The following is a 20,218-nucleotide window of genomic DNA, read 5'->3' on the forward strand; positions in this document are numbered from 1 at the left end:
CTCAAGGAGAATCAGTAGAAACAGTATGCACCACAACTGAATTTGAGCGTCATGAAACAAAAACAAACCAATCCATACCGGGTGTGCGGAGGGGGCCTTGGAAAGAGGGCAAGAAACCACAAACAAAAACCAAAGTTCAGGCAGGTGACCAAGAGGTTGTCCCAATCAAACAGTGTTCAAAAGGCTGGTATTGGTGACGAAGGACATCTGGAGGCCAGCAGTGGCCAGGCAGCCGGGAACACCCATGAAGAACCTTGCCTGGAGATTGAACAGAGGACTTTAAGAGCCCATGGAGAACCTCGTCTAGAGGCTGAGCTGTGGACTTTGTGACCACAGTGGAGTCCTGGAGACTTGAGATCACGGAGGTGCCCTGTATGCTTGAACCCATGGAGGAGCCTGGGAGGCTTGAACCCACGAAGGATTTTGTCAGAAGGCCAACCACATAGTGTGGGGAACCCATGGAGAACTCTATCAAGGGATTGTTAACGAGACTCGGGAGATTCTATGATGGGGCTCAGGAGGCTTGGGCCCCTGGCAGAACTCTGAAGTCTTGGGCCCCCCAAAGGAGCTTTGGAGACTGATCTGCTGGATACAGAAACCCTAGGGAATGGCATGGGACCTAGAGGAACCTTCGAAATAACCCTGGAGAATGGCGGTGGTACCGCTGGAACCCTTGGAGGAAACTAGGAGAACAATATCTGGAGAACCTTTAACGAAGCACTGGGGAGCAGCGTGGAGGCTTGGAGAACCCTCGACAGAACCTTAAAGAGCAGTGTGGAAACCTTGAGAACCCGTGACGAAACCTTGAAGAGCGACCCTGGAAACCTTGATGAGGTTCTGGAGATGGGACTAAGTCCACCTGGACTCCATCGTCAAAGAACTGGAACATGTACATCACCAAGTTCAATGGAAAGCATTTAATGCTGTGGTATAAAGCATTTTACCACTGGGCTCTAGAACCGTGGAGACGTGTTATCTGGAGTAGGGAATCAAGCTGCCTAGTGCTCCAATGTGCAAGTCTGGATTTGTCAGTTGCCAAGAGAATGCACAAGTTTGGAGCAGAGGGGATATAATGTGGTGCTGATTTCAGGAGTTGGGCTCGGCCCCTTAGTTTAACTGAAAGAAACCCTTAATTCTTCAATATACTAAAACATTTTGGACAATCCCATGCTCCCCAGTTGTTGAGGAACGGTTGTAGAATGTCTCTTAATGTTCCAACATGACTGTAAACATTGCACAAAGTAAGATCCATAAATACGTGCATGCAAGCCACTCAGAACCGACATGATATTTAAACATATTGTTTAAGAATATGTCACTCAAGCTCATTTGTGTGTGAAGGCAGACAAGTAAATACTTTTGGCAATTTTGTGTATGTCTATACAATCTTTGATAAAATCACTTATCGCTGATGCTTATGTTTGCATATAAAAGAGTTTACTGGTGAAACATCTTCTTTACTGTCAGTTTACAAATGACACTAAGAAAGATACAATGACATGTAAGCAAAAACTACACTTCCCCCTCTGACTATAGATTTAAACATTTATCCAGTATTATACCTTAGCTGACCTGAGCCTAGCACTCAATAGACTCAGCTTGTGACGATGAGACACAAACTGTTGTTTGGAACCAAAACAATCAATGTAGATTAACCATCTTTGCTTTAGTTGGTTTTACACCTAAAGGGACTTTTGGTATCCTTTTCTTTAAAATTTTATTAATTAAGTATTTGCTGAGGTCTTGGTAGGCCTGTTTTAATGTCAATTCAACAGCCTTTTTATTTCAAAGCTGCTCCGTAAACAAAAAAGGTTTGCAGCAACCTTTGGGTTAAGATCTGGGCTTTGGCATTTCGTCATACTATAAATTAATAAAGTTAAATCAATTCTAATACACTTCTTTCCATTATTGTAATATTCAGTATATCTCAGTCCTAATCATTATAAATCATTTCTCTGAAATTCTTAATTCTTATATTAATAAAGGAGTAGTTGATTACTCTGGCTGTTAACTGTTTATCTTATTCATCAGAGTGACAGCTTGGGGGACCAAACTGCCTCTATGGTGGCTAGTTTTTGCAAACAAGGATTCTGTATGTGAAATATGTTTACAAATCTAACCAGACAACATTTTGCTCAAATACATTTATGAGTCTGCTTACATTTTATATCCACAGCTCAAATAAATTCTGTTCGGTTTTTCTTTGGTTATGCTACGACTTCTGTTGTTTTTCCAGTTCAGCTACTTTGTAAGTTGTATTTTAAGTTTAACTTCCCTATTACTCTAATTGTGCCTGCCTCCTGCCTGTGTTGGAGTTCTAGACCAGGACACCCCATAACAGGAGAATACAGCTGTGCCCCTTAGCAGGAGAAAAAGCAACTAATTGTAAACGCCTGAATCTGGAGGCAGAGAGCGGTAAAAGCCTTGCTTTCCCTTCCACAGGCTGTGGCTCCTGGCAACCTGGCTTCTTTTCAGATCTCGAGTCCCACCTGCTTCTCCCTCGTTTCCAGAGTCGCCTGCTGAAACTTTCTATCCAAAGACACCCTTACCTTCAAGATCCTCACCCCTACAGTCTGCCTCACTCAGCATCATGGTTCAAAGCAATACATTTTTTATTATGGTTTCAAGTGCTGTCTTCTGGATTGTGATTTCCAGCACCATTTCCCACATATGGTTCCCATCATCTGAACCACTACCCTCTCCTGCATCACAAAAGCCCCCATTGTTTCCCATTGCCACAGTCCTCTTCTTCTGAGCTGCCTTCAGCAGGATCCCCATTATCACCAAGTCAGCACTGGTTTCATCATCTTTAGAGTTAACCCCTGCAGCTTCATTATCTTCAAAGCCACCAACAGCTGCTGTCATCTCCAGAGATCAGAATCAGTGGATCCCTCATCAGACTATGCTTTGTTTCAGAATAATTGACTCCCTTTACTGACATCATCACCTTCATTATCAGTATCATACTTTCCTCTGTCATTATCATCCTCTCCTGCTCTGTTTACATCATCAGCCTCTGAACTATGCTCATTCTCTGCGCCACCAGCATCTTCTACATTAACACGTTTTTTCCTAGCATGTCTCCCGTTAGCAACTTTGCCATTAGCATTTTCTCCATCAACAGAGCTTGCCCTGTTCATTTACTCTGAGTTGACTTGCATTCAGTTACTGTCCCTGACTGTTTATTCAGCATATCCACTGTCTTGTTTCCTCAGGTGCCCCAGTTCAGGTTCTCCAGCAGCTGCTACACATTCTGTTAATTAGACTAACCTGTTGATTATTCCAATAATCACTTCTCCCATTATTTATGCTTCCTGTTAGAATTCAGTCCTTAACACGTTTTACTGTATTCTTTTTGCTACTCCCCCATTATGCTCTATGGTCTCCTTTATAGCTTTTTTCTCTGTAGCTTGCAGTTCCCACGACATTGTAATTTGTGTCTTTTCTGTTTCTCACTAAACTTATGACCATGATTTTGCCTGCCACCGGTTTGTCTGAATCCTCTTGGAGCACGCTCAATGACATGAGCTGGACTAATTTCTTCTAATTTGGTGGGCTTAGAGTTGTGGCGGTATTGTATGCATCAAAGGAAATGTCCACATGAATGCATTCTAAAGTTTTTTGCTTGCATTAAGCTGTGGTTTAGATGTTTTCACTATTCTTCTGTTTTTCCAGTGACTATATAGCAAATGTGGCTTTTCTAACCTTTGTCTAAGGGCTGTTTCTTTCCCTTTTTATTGCAGGGGAGAAAAAGAAGAGGAAGCCAAAACTGAGTGAAGATGATCGCAGGAAGAGGAACACCATGAACTTGCACAAAACATACACTTTAGAGACCGTGGTAGTGGCAGACTTTGACATGGTGCAGTACCATGGTGCTGAAGTGGCGCAAAGATTCCTGCTTACTATCATGAATATGGTGAGAATGCCTGAAGGAACTCACAGTCAAAAAGGAAAGTTTTTTTAAGTGAGTGTGTTTAGGCATGAGGTGTTGAGACATGAGGTGGTGTTGAGATATGAGGTGGATAGGCTCAGGTAAGAAGGAAAGCATGTGGATTTTTACTTTAGACAGTGAGAAAAGTGCTTTCCTCCATTATAATTTAAATTGACTGAACTCAATTCTTGTCAGCCTTTTGATTTAGTGTTCAGTTGTATGAAAAAGGACTGCATGTGAATAGTGCAATGCAAATATGATCTTAAGAAGCAATGTATGAGTCTTTGAATTCATAAATGCAAAATCATTTATTAATTTAAGTTGTTGAATTTTAGCCAGGATAAACATTTTCTGTCATGTAACATTTCTCATTCATTAATGTTGGCAGAAGTAGAACAAGTTCACATAAAGAAAAATAAGAATTAAGACTACCTCTGTGTGTTTATTTAAATGCAATTGATTTGTTAAAATGGTCTTTTAGAGGGGGCTGATGCATGAAGGTTCAAACATGTTCAGGCTTACAGCACTACTTCTAGAGAAGGATAACATCCATTTAGCTGTCTCCTTTACTGTGATCAGGTTGACAACATGTTCCAGCACAGGAGTCTGGGAGTTAAGGTCGACATAAGAGTCAGTAAACTGGTGTTGCTTCACACCCGCCCGGTAAGTTTGACTTCCATCCCTTTTTACATTCTTAATGTGCTCAGTACACATGTGTGAAATGTTGAACAAAAATGCATTTTTTCATTCAAGAAAAAATATGTATTAAAATAAGGTAAGTGCTGTAATTTTCATTTCATAATGTGCAAGCAAATATACTCTAATATATACTATAAGAATTATTTGTTTGCTATTATGCAGCACAACTTTCCAGAAATGTTTTGGTTCCCAGAAATTTAAAAACTCAGCTTTTTTGTTTTTACATAAACACATTTAGCTTCTAATTTTATTGCTTTCAGTCTTCTTTTTTTCAACTTATACATTATGACTGCTGCAGGGTGTCAGGAATAAATAGGATTGTATGATTGTATTATGTCATCAGGAAAAATTAAAGATAAGCCACCATGGACAAAGGTCTCTGGAGAGCTTTTGTCAATGGCAATATCAGGAGTTCGGAATACCTCAGTACCTTGGTACCAACCGCATTACAAGTGGAAGGTATGACGTCCCACCAGTGGACACTGCTGTGCTAGTCACCAGGTATGCAGCCTACATCTGCTCTGAACTATAAATCTTAATTCTAATGAATGTAATCCAAACTCTCTTTTTTTATAGCTCTATCTACGTCCACTGTATGTTTTAGTATAGTTTTGCAAGTTCCACAAAAGCTAACTGATTTTTATTGTAGTTTTTTCTAATCTTACCTATGCAGCCATTTCCAAACCTTGGGACTAATGTATATTATAAGTCTCCTTTCTTTTAAATAAAGTCTTGATACAGTAGCAGGACAGGGGTTATAGAAACCAACAGATTGCATTATTCACCTCATACTGTGTCTTCTCTGAATGAGAGAGAGAGGGCAGTGTGAGGTAAAATATTTAGCTGTAAGAGACCTGCAGCGGTATCAGATATCTGCTGGTCTGGTTGGTGAGAGGACAGTACATGGAAACAATCTGAAAACATTTGGCTGCGAACATCTTGATGGTCCCCAAGAATTTTCTGTGGACAGACAAGAAAAAAGTTTAACTTTTTAGAAGGCATGAGTGTCATTAGATCTGGCATAACAGCATTAGAGAAAATGTCGAACTGTCAAAGGACCACTAAAGGTGCTGTAATTAATGAAGGTGAATGTCCAACCATCAGTGCAACAGGAAAAAATATTCAATCACCACCAGACTCTACCCTTAAATGGCTCAAGAAAAAAAACAAATAAAGCTTTTAGAGTGGCCTAGTCAAAGTCCTGACTGAAATCTGATTGAAATGCAGTGACATGGCGTTTAGACAGGCTGACCACATTGGAAAACTGTCCAATGTGGCTAAATGAAACAGATTCTGGATAGAGGGTTTCCATCACAGCAATGTGACAGACACGTTTTCAGTTATTTCACTTTCTGGCAGTTGTTGCTTAGGGGGCAATCGCACAGGGCCCAGTTGGGTAGGATAGCTTTTACATTTGAAATGAAACAGTTTTTTGTATTTCCTGATGTTATCTTTATCTGATATTAACATTTCTGTGATGGTCTGAAACATTTAAATGTGACTGTAGCATGCCCTCTCAAACAAGGATGAGACTTTACTGATGGTTTTATGAGATTTTATTCCTTTCCTTTCCTTAAACCTTGTTCCATTCTGATAATCACCATATCACCACCGTAAGAGCTGCAACACATACAGATATGTGTAACTAGGTTTACATCATTCTGTTTTACCTGCTATATTCACTTTATACAAACATCTCAACAACTACTAAAGAATGTTAAGTGCTTAAATCAACATACCTTTTGCCTCTTCGGAGGGCTGCCAGTATAAAACATTGATTACCGTTGCTCCATATGAAACTTATACTGTACTTGTGAATACATGTTACCTTACGTACAACTACGTTACACCGGAACTGTGAGTTCAGAATAAAAGCATGCAGCTCACAACAGGAAGTCAATAACCTCATTCAAGACTTCAAACAAAAGACTGCAACACTTTCTAATTTGCTTTCCCAAATAAGCATATGGTTATTTACAGTCCCACCAAATTATGAGTGTTTGTGTTCATTAGGACAACAAAACAAATAATTTTCACCAAGAAATAACCACTTCTTATCATTTGCTTATACACATTCTAGTATCAAAATAAGCTTTTGCACTGGACGCTCCACAATGGAACGCCTACTAGAGCTCTGACCTTTGTTATTCAGTCTCTTATCTCCAAAAGAGATTTTTACTCTTCTCACGAGTCCGTCCTTGCTAACAACAGTTTCCAGGACTCTGGCAAGTCTCCACTCACATCTGGGTAAAGGTTCATCAATGTCCAATACAACATCACCTACTTTAAGATTTCTTTTGGGTGAGTGCCAGCGCTGCCTGGCAATAAGATTGTGCAGATACTCCCGCCTCCACCTGCACCAGAACTGCTCCGCCAAAAACTGCACACGACGCCATCTCTTTGTTCCATAGAGGTCCTCCTTCAGAAAGACACCAGGTGGAGGCAGTGAAGTGCTGGATTTCATGTGGAGCAAGTGGTTAGGGGTAAGCGGTTCTAAGCTGTCAGGGTTGTTAAGGTTGTCCACAGTCAAAGGGCGACTATTGACTATGGTCATAGCTTCGTAGAGTAAAGTTCTTAATGAAGCATCATTAAGTCTGCCATGTGCAAGTGACAGAGTAGTATTTAACACACTTCTAACTGTCTTTATTTGATGTTCCCACACTCCGCCTGCATGACTGGAGTGAGGTGCATTCATCAAAAAGTCACACTGTTTTTGGGACAGATAAATGCTCAGTCTCTGGGTGTCTAATTTGTTTAAAGCATCTTTAAACTAATTTTTTGCGCCAACAAAGTTTGTCCCGTGATCACAATGAATTTGGCGGACTGCACCTCTGATAGCAATTAAACACCTTAATGAGTTAATGAATGTGTCAGTGGATAAGTCCTCTAAAAGCTCCAAATGAATGGCACGAGAGCAAAAGCAAGTGAATAAAAGTCCATAGCGTTTATGTTGTTTTCTTCCCTCTGTGGTAACAAAAGGGCCAAAGCAGTCCATACCGCAGAATGTGAAGGGTGGGGATGGCTCTAAACGTTCAGCAGGTAGATCGCTCATTCTCTGGCCCTCTGGAGCTCTGCGTAGTCTGCGACAAATGACACATTGCCGGATGAATGAAGCAACAGTTCTGCTCATCCCAGGGATCCAGTAGCCACTGGATCTTATTTCATTTATTGTGAAGCCCTTTCCTTGACGCTTCACTTTGTCATGACAGTGAGCTATTATGAGGTTGGTCACATGATGCTCCTTTGGAATAACAATAGGGTGTTTGAAAGAGTCTTTGACAGATGAAAGTCTCCCTCCCACCTTGAGAAGACCATACGTGTCCATGAAAACGTCCAGGTGATGAAGTTTGTTGTGATGTGGTAGCTGGCTGCCTTTGTTCAATAGTTTAATCTCCTTTCCATACATTTGTCTTTGTAAATTCTGAATGATGAGGGTTACAGCCGTTTCTTGTACATTCACTGTAGCAGGTGCATCTGATTTTACTTTCTTAGCCCACCTTATGAAACGGGCTACAGCTATGACTGAGTTGGACCATGACGAGAACTTTGACAAACGTTCTGCAAGGTTGAATGTCTCTGTGATGTTAGTTAACATTGTTTGGGTCTTTCTGACTTCTGGATCTCCAATAGACAGATCCTGCTCTACCCTCTGTGTTGTGGGCAGGTCTTTTTTCCAGAGAAAAGAGGGACCAGTGAACCAGTCAGATGAGAGAAGCTCAGAGACAGATCTTCCCCTAGATGCACTATCAGCTGGGTTCTCTTCTGATGGCACATAAAGCCATTGCTGAGGGCTGGTACTCTGGCGAATCTTTTGGACTCTATTTGCTACAAAGATATGGAAACGACGTGCATCATTGTTTATGTAGCCCAAAACTACCTTTGAATCAGTCCAGTAATACTCTTTGACATTTGCATAACCTAGTTCCTCTCTTAGCATGTTACTAACTGTGACAGACCACAGCTGCTGTTAGCTCGAGTCTAGGTATTGTAGTCAGCTTGATAGGAGAAACCCGAGCTTTGGCCATTACTAATGAACAGTGGATTTTATCTTTTACGTTTATGGCTCTTACATAGGTGCATTGTCCATAACCACTAGTACTTGCATCAGAAAAATTATGCAATGCTATTTCCTTAGGCTCCCCAAAACTAGCAGGAATGTAACAGCGGGTTATGTTTACCTTGTCTAGGTTGGCAAAATCACGTTGCCAGCTTTCCCACCTTGGCTTTAGTGCTTCCGGCAGGGGGTCATCCCAGTTGATACCCTGGTGGCACATTTCCTGTAGGATTCCTTTTCCTTTTAGCACATATGGCGCCAGGAAGCCCAGGGGGTCGTAGATGGCTGCAACAGCGGACAAGATGCCTCGGCGTGTTGATGGTTGCTCCTTTAAGGTGTTATCAAATCTAAAACAGTCCTTTTTAATATTCCATTGAATGCCTAAAGCCCTTTCTTGTGGAATGTTTTCAAATGATAAGTCTTTTGTTGTTGTGTCCATTGCACATTCAGATGGTGGGATGCTTTGTAGAACAGCATGACTATTTGAGACAAATTTGTGCAGGCGGATCCCTCCTTGCCTGCAAATTTCTGCGGCCTCTTGTGCAAGTTGTATTGCCTTTTTAACAGTGTCTGTGCTTGTGACTCCATCGTCCACATAAAAGTTCCTTTCCATAAACTCTGATCCCGCTGTGTGAGTGACAATGCTCCTTTGCTAAGTAATTTAGTCCATAATTTGCACACCCTGGGGATGATGCAGCCCTGAAAAGATGTACCTTCATCCTGTAGACTTGCGGCTGAGTCTCTGTGTTGCCATTTTTCCACCACAGAAAACGCAGGTAATCTCGGTCGCACGGCTGAACATGAAACTGGTGGTACATCTTCTCTATATCACACATTAGAGCAATGGGATGTTGCCTGAACCACAGGAGGATGCCTGTTAGATTATTGATAAGGTCTGGTCCTTGGAGAAAATGATCATTTAGGCTTGTGCCTTCATATTTGGCAGAGCAATTAAACACAACACGTAGTTTAGTGGGCTTTTTGGGGTGATAAATCCCATGGTGAGGGATGTACCATTGTTCCCCTTGTTTTCTCTCATTGTGTACCTGCTCGACATCACCTCTTTCAATAATGTCTTTCATGTAAGTTATATAGTCTCTTTTGTAGTTTTCGTCCTTGTTGAACTTCCGTTTTAAGTGTTCAAGTCTGATTTCAGCAAGCTTTCTCTTGTCAGGTAAGTGTGGCCTTATTTTGAATGGTAGAGGCATCTCAAGGTGACTTTGTTCAGTTTTCCTTATTCCTTCCTTAAGCATGTCCAAAAAAATGAGATCCTCTTGTGAGACCATTTTGTCACTTACTTTAGTATCCTTAAAATCTGACTCTAGCATATTAATCACATCCATGGGAGTCACAGGAGGCAATTCCTTTACTGTGACTCTATGACACAAACTTGATTCTGTTACACTGAAAGGTGGTGTTGAGCCTCCAACGACACTCCACCCTAGATCTGTGAGGATTGCATATGGCTCATAATCTCGTCCTAGTACCACTTGTCTTGGTGCTAAAGTTCTGGGACAGTTAAATCCAATGAGCAGTCCTACATCACAGCTCAGGAGAGGTGGTATCTCATTAGCAATTTCCATCAAGTGGGGCCATTGTTTTGCTGTGTCACTGGTGGGTATATTGTCACAGTTAACTGGTATGCATTCCTTAGTGTATGAAGGTGGAAGGTTAATGCGAATATTTGAGTTATAACCTTTCACACACAATCCTGATACTCTGTGACTCTTGATAGTAGAGTTTACACCAAGCATGGTTGTTAGCTTTAGCTTTACAGGATGTGTATCTGCTTTTCACTGGTTGCTTACTTCTTCACTGACAAATGTGCTGTCACTTTGTGTGTCTAATAGTGCATACACTAACTGCTCTTTAGAGGGGCTCTGAACTGTGGACACCCATACAGGAACAATCATTGATGTGTTACTTGATTGACCTACCCTTGTCACATTGAGAGCCGTAGCTGCTGTAGTTTCATTTGGAGAGCCTGGAGCTGTGTCAATAAGGCCTGGAGATCTTTCTTTCATGTTGTGATTTTCATTGTGTAGACAGCTGGGATGCCTTCCTTTACAAATGTCACAGGTGTGGCGATGGTGACAGTCTCTAGCATTAAGGCCCACTTTTAAGCATCCAAAACACAGTTTATTATCCTTAACATATGTGCGCTTTTCTTCTAAGGGCTTAGCTGAAAAGTCTGAGCACTTTGACAGCTGGTGTTTCTCATCTTTGCAAAACATGCAAGGTATCTTTAATGTCGTGCTGTCTGTCCTTACCTTGTTGTTTTGCACAGTGGTTTGAGTTGTAAAGGCTTGAGTGTATTTGTTTGGTTTAACTTCTTTTGACCGTTTCTCATAGGATGAGCCACATGAGTGAAGAGCATATGAAGAAGTTATTGGGTTGCATGCAATCTCTGCCTTCGTACTTTTAAAAAATAATTTTCCTCAAATAAAATTACAGTTCAGTCAAAAATATTCAGGTATTTCTAGTTCATTTTGATTATCCTAGCCCTTGTCTACTTCTGACCTTTGCCGAATTCGTTTACCATCATTTTACAACAATAATAGTATAAAGTTGTTTGCTCTTCTTTAATGACAGTTCTGTAATTTCTTTGGGTTTCTCTTTCAGGACTGATTTCTGCGTTCATAAAAATGAACCCTGTGATACAGTCGGTGAGTTCTGTTAAGTTTTAGGTCTTTGCTTTTTCCTCCCTCTCTGATATAAGATAAATTTACATATGGGATTTTGAATCGAGAAAACTTCAACACCTTTCCTTGCAAATAAAATGTACTGAACAAAAGTTGTGTATCTCTGAAAGCAGAATGGAGAGACAAGTATACCACATAGTCATAAAGTTGATGACCAGTGTCTAAACTAACATTTCAAAATTGGCAAAGAAATAAATACATTTTAAATAATAAATTACACATCATAAAGTCATATTGACTATCAGTTTATTATATTGTGTGCCTGAACCACCTCTGCTGGTTGGGGCATCAAAATGAGCTTCAGTATGGAAGAACTACATATAGGCTACTCGTTTTGGATCAGTTGTTTCTTCACAATGGGGAGTAGCACCCAGATTAATACAGAGAAGTCCCCAATCTATACCAATCTCCTACTCCATCGTGCTTGTGAACAGGACAACCAGATAATTGAAGTCCTCTGCTCGAAACAAGGACTGACCCCGACCTGGAGGGAGCAGTTTGCCTGGTTCTGGTTGAGATTTAGAGGTGCTGACTCTCATACCCAGGCCACTTAACACTGTGCTGTGAACCACACCACTGCACCATTAAGTTCATTCATGACCTGAAGATGACTTCCACAGTTACAATCCTGCTTACCCTACAAATAAACATTGTACTTGTTCATGTTTATATCAGCTTAGCCTTCTTGGTTGCTTATGAAAAGGTCAGGTCTTGCTTTGTCCTCTGATCTGAAGATTTCATGATGTTATGAGTTTTTCAAATCTCTCATATCTTCTGTGGCATCTGATTCACCTGGGTGCCCCATTAGATATTCGGCCGTTTTTAAGTTATTCAATTAGAGTTAGACTTTAGAGTTAGACGCAAACTCTAAAATCTAACCTTTTTTTAATGACTAAACAAGATACCAACAAAAATATGCCTTGAAACACAGCCTGTTTCAAGTCACCCAACAGCCTCTGAATAAGATCAACATCTGTTTTTTATTCAGACTAGAACTTTCCATTTTAAGTTTGACCAGTTCTTTGGGATCTTACTGGTACAGTAACTCACAAATGTGAGTACACTCCTCGCATATTTGTAAATATTTAGTTATACCTAAACACTGAAGATATGACACTTTGATCCAATGTAAAGTAGTCAGTGTACAGCTTGTATAACAGTGTAAATTCGCTGTCCCCTTAAAATAACTCAAAACACAGCCGTTATTGTCTAAACCGCTGGCAACCAAATAGAGTAACACCCCTGTGAAAATGTCCAAATTATGTTCTAAGCATCAATATTTGGTGCTCCTCCACATTCCGTTTGAGGATGTCCCACAGAGGTTGAATGGAGACATGCTTGGCCAGTCCAGCATATTTACCCTCAGTTCCTTAGCAAGACAGTGGTTGTCTTGGAGGTGTGTTTGGGATCATTATCATGCTGTAATATTGCCCTGCGGCCATCATGCTCTGGCTCAGTGTGTCACAGTACATGTTAGCATTCGTGGTTCCCTCAATAAACTGTAGCCCCCTACAGCCAGCAGCAGTCATGCAGCCCCAGACCATGATACTCCCACCACCATGCTCGACTGTAAGCAACACACACTTGTCTTTGTGATCTTCTCCTGGTTGCCGCCACACACTTGACACCATCCGAAACAAAAACGTTATCTTGGTCTCATCAGACCACAGGACAGGACAAGGACATCCAGTTGCAGGAATGTATGATGATTTGATTACAAATATTTGGAAGAGAATGGAGTTAAACTTTCCTGTGAGCTTCTCTAGAGATTGCTCCCTTCATGAGGCGACCTGTAGGAGACCACAAGTGGAATAGCAAAGCTGTGTTAGCTTGTGATGGAATATATCACCTTGGCCGGTGATGTCAGAGCTACAATGCAAACTGGGAGGTGTAGGAACAGTCGGTTTACCTGACAATATGGACAAATTAAAAATAAGAGTTAAGGCGAGGATCCAACACAGTAATCCTTGTCCTCAGTCTGCTTGTCTTCAGCAAACTGTGGGCTTTGTTGTGCATCATCTTTAAAAGAGGCTTCCTTCTGGGACGACAGCTACTCAGACCAGTTTGATACAATGTGTGGTGTATGGTCTGAGCACTGACTGGCTGACATTAATGGCTGTGTGTTGGGTTATTTTTGGTGAACAGCAAATTTGTATTGCTATACAAGCTGTATACTGACTACTTAACATTGTGTAAAAACTGCCATACCTTCAGTGGTGTCCCATGAAATTATATAATAAAATATTTACAAAAATGTGAGGAGTTTTCTAACTTTTGTAAGATAACATATGCTTGGGGTCATTGCCATGTTGCAGTTCTACTTCAACTTTAATTTTTTTTCTAGATGGTCTCACATTTTTTTCATGTACCCTGTGATACACGGTAAAATTTAGCTTTGATTCTTATGATTGTGAGGTGGCTCTGCTGCAGCAAAGCATCCCCAAACCACGACACTTCCACCAAAGCCAGCTGTTGCCATTGTGGTGCCCCTGGTGAAATTATTGTTTGGCACCCCCTGCCCACCCCGGTCCACCTCACAGGCCCTGCATGTTACTGGACAACACTGTATGCATTAAAGGTTTAATGATGTAAATGTTAGGGTGGCCTAATTTATTCCTCAGCTCAAATTTTTTTTTTTACTTTTTGATGTCCGAAAAATACACAGACTGTCAAAGGGTGTCCTTATTTCTTCAGAGTAGAGATCAACATTCCAGAATTCAATTTCATGTAGCAGGTTCTAAAGTTTTTTATTTCATTGGCATTTGAGATTTGCTGTGTAGGATCATAATGTAGATGACCCTACATTATTACCCTGCATTTTCATAATACCTAGGCAGAGAGCTGGCTTCAAACCTAATAATTCCTTCATGTTTCAGGTATGGCTTATCTGAGTGGTGCTTGCAGTGCTAAGAGGAAGTGTGTATTAGCAGAGGACAATGGCCTTAATTTGGCCTTCACCATTGCTCATGAGCTCGGGCACAAGTAGGTTTTGATCAGAATAATGTTGTTTGATTGAGAGTCTTTTTTTATTTTTAGTAGCAACGCTGACAAATTGTGCTAACTGTTGCACATCGTAAATGATGCACCTCTGTAGAGCTGATGGAAAAAGTACAAGTTTCATTTGATGGGAAACTTTAGGTTATCAGTAAGAACTAAAACCCCAAATTTATTCTCAATGTCCTTTTCTGAACTCAAGAGCAAATCTAGAAGGGTTTGTGATTATATACAAAACATAACTGGCTTTTTGTCTGTCGGCTTGATCACCAAAGGCTGAAATATGTGTATGTCTGATAGTAAATGTCAAAACTCCCTAAACTGCGAGAAACAAGCATGCTTATGTATTAAAGACATCAGAAAGAAAAACCTATCTTGGAAAAAGCTTTTAGTTTTAGTTGTAGTTTCAGATAGTTTTTCAGCACGAGTAAGGTGAAATTATGACTAAGGAGATTTGTTAGCTGTATTCTGCTCAATAGGTTCACAAACATTTTAACATGATATAACCTCACAGTCATAATAAAAAAGTAAACATTTCAAGTCTTTGCTTTGACAGAATTTATTTAGGCCATCTGGTCCTTACCAGGTTATTTGTTAAATTTATCATAATGCATGAAAAAGTCCACAAGAGGTTCCACAGGGTCATTATTTGTTCAAGAAAAACAAAGCCAAAATGGACAATCTAAGCTTGCTCTTACTGCTTCTGTGTGATTTTGGAGAGCGTAACAGTCAGGTTATGATGTGATTCAAATGAATGTTTTACCAATGTTTTCCATTCAATCCTGAGCAGACAATAAAGATTGTTTCTATTACAAAGCCCATATTTGGAAAAGTGATGCCACATTCAGAGGTGTCTCGGGGAAACAATTAAATAAGTTGAAAATTGGAAAGAATGCTCCCGGGCTATCAAGGAAAAGGCAAACAGGGTAAAAAAAAAAAAAAAAAACGACGAAAAAAAATGAAAAAGAAAAAAAATGTAGGCCATGATTAGTGCTGAAGATTTAGTTTGACAAACTTTCTCAGAAAGGTATCTGTTATTATAATCCTGAATGGGGATGATTTGTAATGTAATAAAATTATATTTGGTAAAAAGAAAAACTGAAAATTTATCAGGTGAACACTGGGATTGTTACTCTTTTAAAACCTGCATTGATGTCTCCCCCTTAGTATGGGAATGAGCCATGATGATGACCATGCTAACTGCACTAGCCACTCGCACATTATGTCTGGTGAATGGGTAAAAGGCAGAAATCCAAACAATCTTTCATGGTCATCCTGCAGCCGCAATGACCTCCAGAACTTTCTCAGGTAAGAACTGCTCGGTTTTATAGTGTTCTGTACTAATGATTGCTTGCTTGCATACATTAAAGATTGTACACCACTCACAACAACTTTACAAAATAAAATAATGAAAACCAGTATAATCCAAGCGTATTTTGGATATTATTTTTTACATTATATTTTCTTAAACTCAAATAGATCTGGAGCCAGCATCTGTCTACGTTATACAGACCCCAGGAGCCGGCACTGGATGCGCCTCTCCTCGAAGCTTCCAGGGATGCACTATAGTGTGGATGAACAGTGCCAGATCCTATTTGGAACCAATGCTACTTTCTGCACTGAAATGGCGGTACGACATGCAACTCATTCCTCTATTATTTAAAGGGGACATATGATGCAAAATCCACTTTTTCAGCCCTCAAATACGTTTTATGTACTTGGAGTCTGTAGGAGAACCAAAAAATTAAATTTAGTCTCTCAAGGTGCTGTGTAGATATTCTTCAGTCCATTCAGTTTTCTCCATACTCTATTACGTTTTTTGAACCGTTGCGTCACAGTATTTGCTGCGGAACAGCTAAACAAGGTCATGGACTTGCGGTCGAGAGATATCGACTAGAAATTGTCAGGCTCACCTCCATGCACAACGTAGGTTCTGGAACCCGTTTTCTTGAGAGAGGCTGGACTCTCTTTTATTCTGGTGTGGCCCACGGGGAGAGGCGGCAAGCTGGGGTGGGTTTGCTTGTTGCCCCCCAGCTCAGCCATCTCGTGTTGGGGTTTACCCCAGTGGATGAGAGGGTCGCATCCCTGCGCCTTTGGGTTGGGGACAGGTCCCTATCACTGTCCTTTCGGCTTATGGGCCGGGTGGTATTGCAGAATACATGGCCTTCTTGGTGTCCCTGTCAGGGGTGCTGGACAGTGCCCCTTTCAGGGACTCAACACCCACGTGGAAAACAACAGTGACACCTGGAGGGGTGTGACTGGGAGGAATGGCCTCCTCGATCTGAACCCGAGTGGTGTTTCCTTAGTGGAATTCTGGGTCAGTCACATATTGTTCATAATTAACACCAGGCAAAAACTCAGGCCTGGGGGGAGTTCATTGAGTGAGTGAGGAGCTGCTGACTTCGATGGGGGACATTATCAGGAGGTGGAAGGAATACTTTGAGGATCTCCTCAATCCTGCTGTCACGCCCTGGTAGAAGCAGAGACTGGGGACTCGAAGTTGGACTTGTTCATCACCCTGGCTGAAGTCACAGAGGGGGTCCAAAAGTTCTGTGGTGGCAAGGCTTCGGGGGTGGATGAGATCCCTGAGTACCTCAAGTCTCTGGATGTTGTAGGACTGCCGTGGCTGACGCTCCTCATCAACATTGCGTGGCGGTTGGGGACATTTCCTTTGTTCCTGTTCATATCTTTCATAGACATGAATTCTAGGCACAGCCAAGGGCCAGAGGTAGTCTGGTTTGGGGACCAGTGGATTTCGTCTCTTCTTTTTGCGGATGATGTGGTCCTGCTGGCCCCCAGTTGGGATGAAGATCAGCTCCTCCAAGTACGAGGCCATGGTTCTCGACCGGAAAAGGGTGGCTTGTCCTCTTCAGGTTGGAGGGGAGTTCCTGCCTCAAGTGGAGAAGTTCAAGTATCTTGGGGTTTTGTTCACGAGTGAGGGGGGAATGAAGCGGGAGATTAATAGATGGATCGGTGCGGCTGCCGCAGTAATGGGGACGCTGTGCTGGTCCGTTGTGGTGAAGAGAAGGCAGAGCCAAAAAGCGAAGCTCTCGATTTACCGGTCGGTCTACATTCCTACCCTCACCTATGGCCATGAACTTTGGGGTCATGACCAAAAGAAGGAGATCCCGGTTACAAGCGGCCGAAATGAGTTTCTTCTGTAGTGTGGCCGGGCACTCCCTTAGAGATAGGGTGAGGAGCTCGACCATCCGGGAGGAGCTCGGAGTAGAGCCACTGCTCCCCCACATCGAGAGGAGCCAGCTGAGGTGGCTCGGGCATCTATACCGGATGCCTCCTGGATGCCATCCTCCAGCTCCCCCGGGGGAGGAGGAGGTGTCTGGGGAGAGGGAAGTCTGGGTTTCCCAACTGAGTCTGCTGCCCCTGCGCCCTGGTCCCGGATGAAACGGAAACGACTAGGATTAGTACGAGTATGAGATATTTTTATATGTACTGTATAACAACTTGCATTTGTTGTATAGAAAGAAAATCAGCTTTTGGTGGAAAACTTACTACTTTTTTTGTTTTTTGTAAAAAGATTAAATTAATCTTTACTTACTACAACGGGCATTTAAGGGATTAAGGATTCTGATGATAAAATAAAAAATCACCAGAATCAAAGCTGCCAATTTTTGACAGCCGTTTGACAATACACCCCATCTCTCATTCTGTGTGTTTATGATGGTTTTTTCAGCATATTATGTGTGCTGGCCTGTGGTGTTTAGTAGATGGGGATCCATCATGTAAGACCAAACTAGATCCTCCTCTGGAAGGAACAGAGTGTGGAACAGACAAGGTATGATTTTTTTAAATCAATCAAATGTTCCTCACTTAATTTTTTTTTTAACCAACTTTTAACATCAATACTTCCTCAGTGGACGTACAATGTTTTGTCATTTCTGACTTCGATAAATTTGTAAAGTTTTAATATTTCTCTGTATTAGTGGTGCAGAGGAGGACAATGTGTGAGTAAGGCACCCATTCCTCAACATGTGGATGGAGACTGGAGTCCGTGGAATCAGTGGAGCATGTGCAGTCGGACCTGTGGTACTGGAGTCCAGTTCAGACAGAGGAAATGTGACAACCCCCCGTATGTTACTTGTCTGTTTGTAAATCTCTTTGTTTTGTTTTATAAATTATAATGCATTCCCCGATTGTCTGAAGACAAACAGGGTTTAGATTAATCTGACACTTATGGCCCCTAAAATGTGTCATTTTTGATGGATGGCATTAGTTTAAGGGCAGTAAGGAGTCAGTGCCAGTGCAGTGTCCTAATACAGATAAAGAAGCTGTTATATATATATATATTATTTGAATAAAGTGTGGTATGGTGACCAGTTAAGCAGATAATTGGTCACCATACCAATTATCACCATACCAACTGCACCACCGTGCAGTTGGTAGCACTGTTGCCTTGTAGCAAGGATGTCCTGGGTTTGATTCCCGACCAGGGGTCTTTCTGCATGAAGTTTGCATGATCTCCCCGTGCATGCGTGGGTTCTCACCGGGTACTCCGGCTTCCTCCCACAGTCCAAAGACATGCCTGTTAGGTTAATTGGTCACTCTAAATTGTCCTTAGGTGTATGAATGAGTATGTGTGTGGTTGTTTGTGTGTTGCCCTGCGATGGACTGGCAACCTGTCCAGGGTGTACCCCGCCTCTCGCCCATAGACTGCTGGAGATTGGTACCAGCTCCCCCGCGACCCACTATGGAATAAGCGGTAGAAAATGACTGACTGTTATGTTATACAGACATTTTTTAGAGAAATATTTTCCATTCTTAGTATTAAAAATCATATAAACCAACAGACTAAAACAATGCAGTAACACTATGTAAAGCATCTAAATTTTAATCAGCAACATATATTAAATTCACCCTTTGCCTTCTTCTTTGTGCATGCATGTGTGTACAGGCCTGGTCCAGATGGACGACACTGTCCAGAAGCCAATGTGGAGCATAAGGCTTGTCAAGGCCAGCCTTGTCCCAAAGGAGCCCCAAGTTTCAGGGACCTGCAGTGTCTTGACCAACATGACAGCAAAAGACAGAGCAGACTGCTGACTGGTTTTGTTATTGATGGTGAGACACAACCATACACACACATCTTATCTCATCAGGCAATCTACACTCACTGGTCACTTTATTAGGTACACCTTGCTGGTACCAGGTTGGACCCCCTTTTGCATTCAAAACTGCCTTAATCCATCGTGGCATAGATTCAACAAGGTACTGGAAACATTCCTCAGAGGGTTTGGTCCATATTGACATGATAGCATCACACAGATGCTGCAGATCTGTCGGCCACACATCCATGATGCTAATCTCCCGTTCCACCACATCCCAAAAGTGCTCTATTGGATGGAGATCTGGTGACTGTGGAGGCCATTTGGTGAACTCATTGTCATGTTCAAGAAATCATTCTGAGATGATTCGTGCTTTATGATATGGTTTGTAGTCCTGTGGAAGTAACCATCAGAAGATGGGTACACTGTGGTCATAAAGGGATGGACATGGTCAGCAACAATACTCAGGTAGGCTGTGGCGTTGACACAATGCTCACTTTGTACTAAGGGGCCCAAAGTGTGCCAATAAAATATCCCCCACACCATTACACCACCACCACCAGCCTGAACCGTTGATACAAGGCAGGATGGATCCATGCGTTCATGTTATTGACGCCAAATTCTGACCCTACCATCTGAATGTTGGAGCAGAAATAGAGACTCATCAGACCAGGCAACAATTTCCAATCTTCTATTGTCCAGTTTTGGTGAGCCTGTGTGAATTGTAGCCTCAGTTTCCTGTTCTTAGCTGACAGGAATGGCACCCTGTGTGGTCCTCTGC

The 20,218-nt window shown here is 41.7% G+C and overlaps 1 protein-coding gene across 6 annotated transcripts in view; it reads left to right on the top strand.

Moving 5' to 3' along the window:
- The window catches only part of adamts17 (ADAM metallopeptidase with thrombospondin type 1 motif, 17), a 68,567-nt gene that overhangs the window by 21,043 nt on the left and 27,306 nt on the right, over positions 1-20,218 (top strand). For 5 of the 6 annotated variants that reach the window (XM_047362814.1, XM_047362816.1, XM_047362815.1 and 2 more), the window contains exons 4-13: positions 3,744-3,916; positions 4,511-4,594; positions 4,974-5,131; positions 11,307-11,350; positions 14,263-14,368; positions 15,548-15,688; positions 15,860-16,010; positions 18,072-18,173; positions 18,322-18,467; positions 19,290-19,453. In XM_047362814.1, the coding sequence (XP_047218770.1) occupies positions 3,744-3,916; positions 4,511-4,594; positions 4,974-5,131; positions 11,307-11,350; positions 14,263-14,368; positions 15,548-15,688; positions 15,860-16,010; positions 18,072-18,173; positions 18,322-18,467; positions 19,290-19,453 (1,269 nt within the window). The remainder of the gene's footprint in view (positions 1-3,743; positions 3,917-4,510; positions 4,595-4,973; positions 5,132-11,306; positions 11,351-14,262; positions 14,369-15,547; positions 15,689-15,859; positions 16,011-18,071; positions 18,174-18,321; positions 18,468-19,289; positions 19,454-20,218) is intronic. The other variant, XM_047362817.1, reaches the window with a different exon arrangement.

Source organism: Girardinichthys multiradiatus, chromosome 4 (genome assembly GCF_021462225.1).
Source record: "Girardinichthys multiradiatus isolate DD_20200921_A chromosome 4, DD_fGirMul_XY1, whole genome shotgun sequence".
In the NCBI taxonomy this organism is placed as follows: Eukaryota; Metazoa; Chordata; class Actinopteri; order Cyprinodontiformes; family Goodeidae; genus Girardinichthys; species Girardinichthys multiradiatus.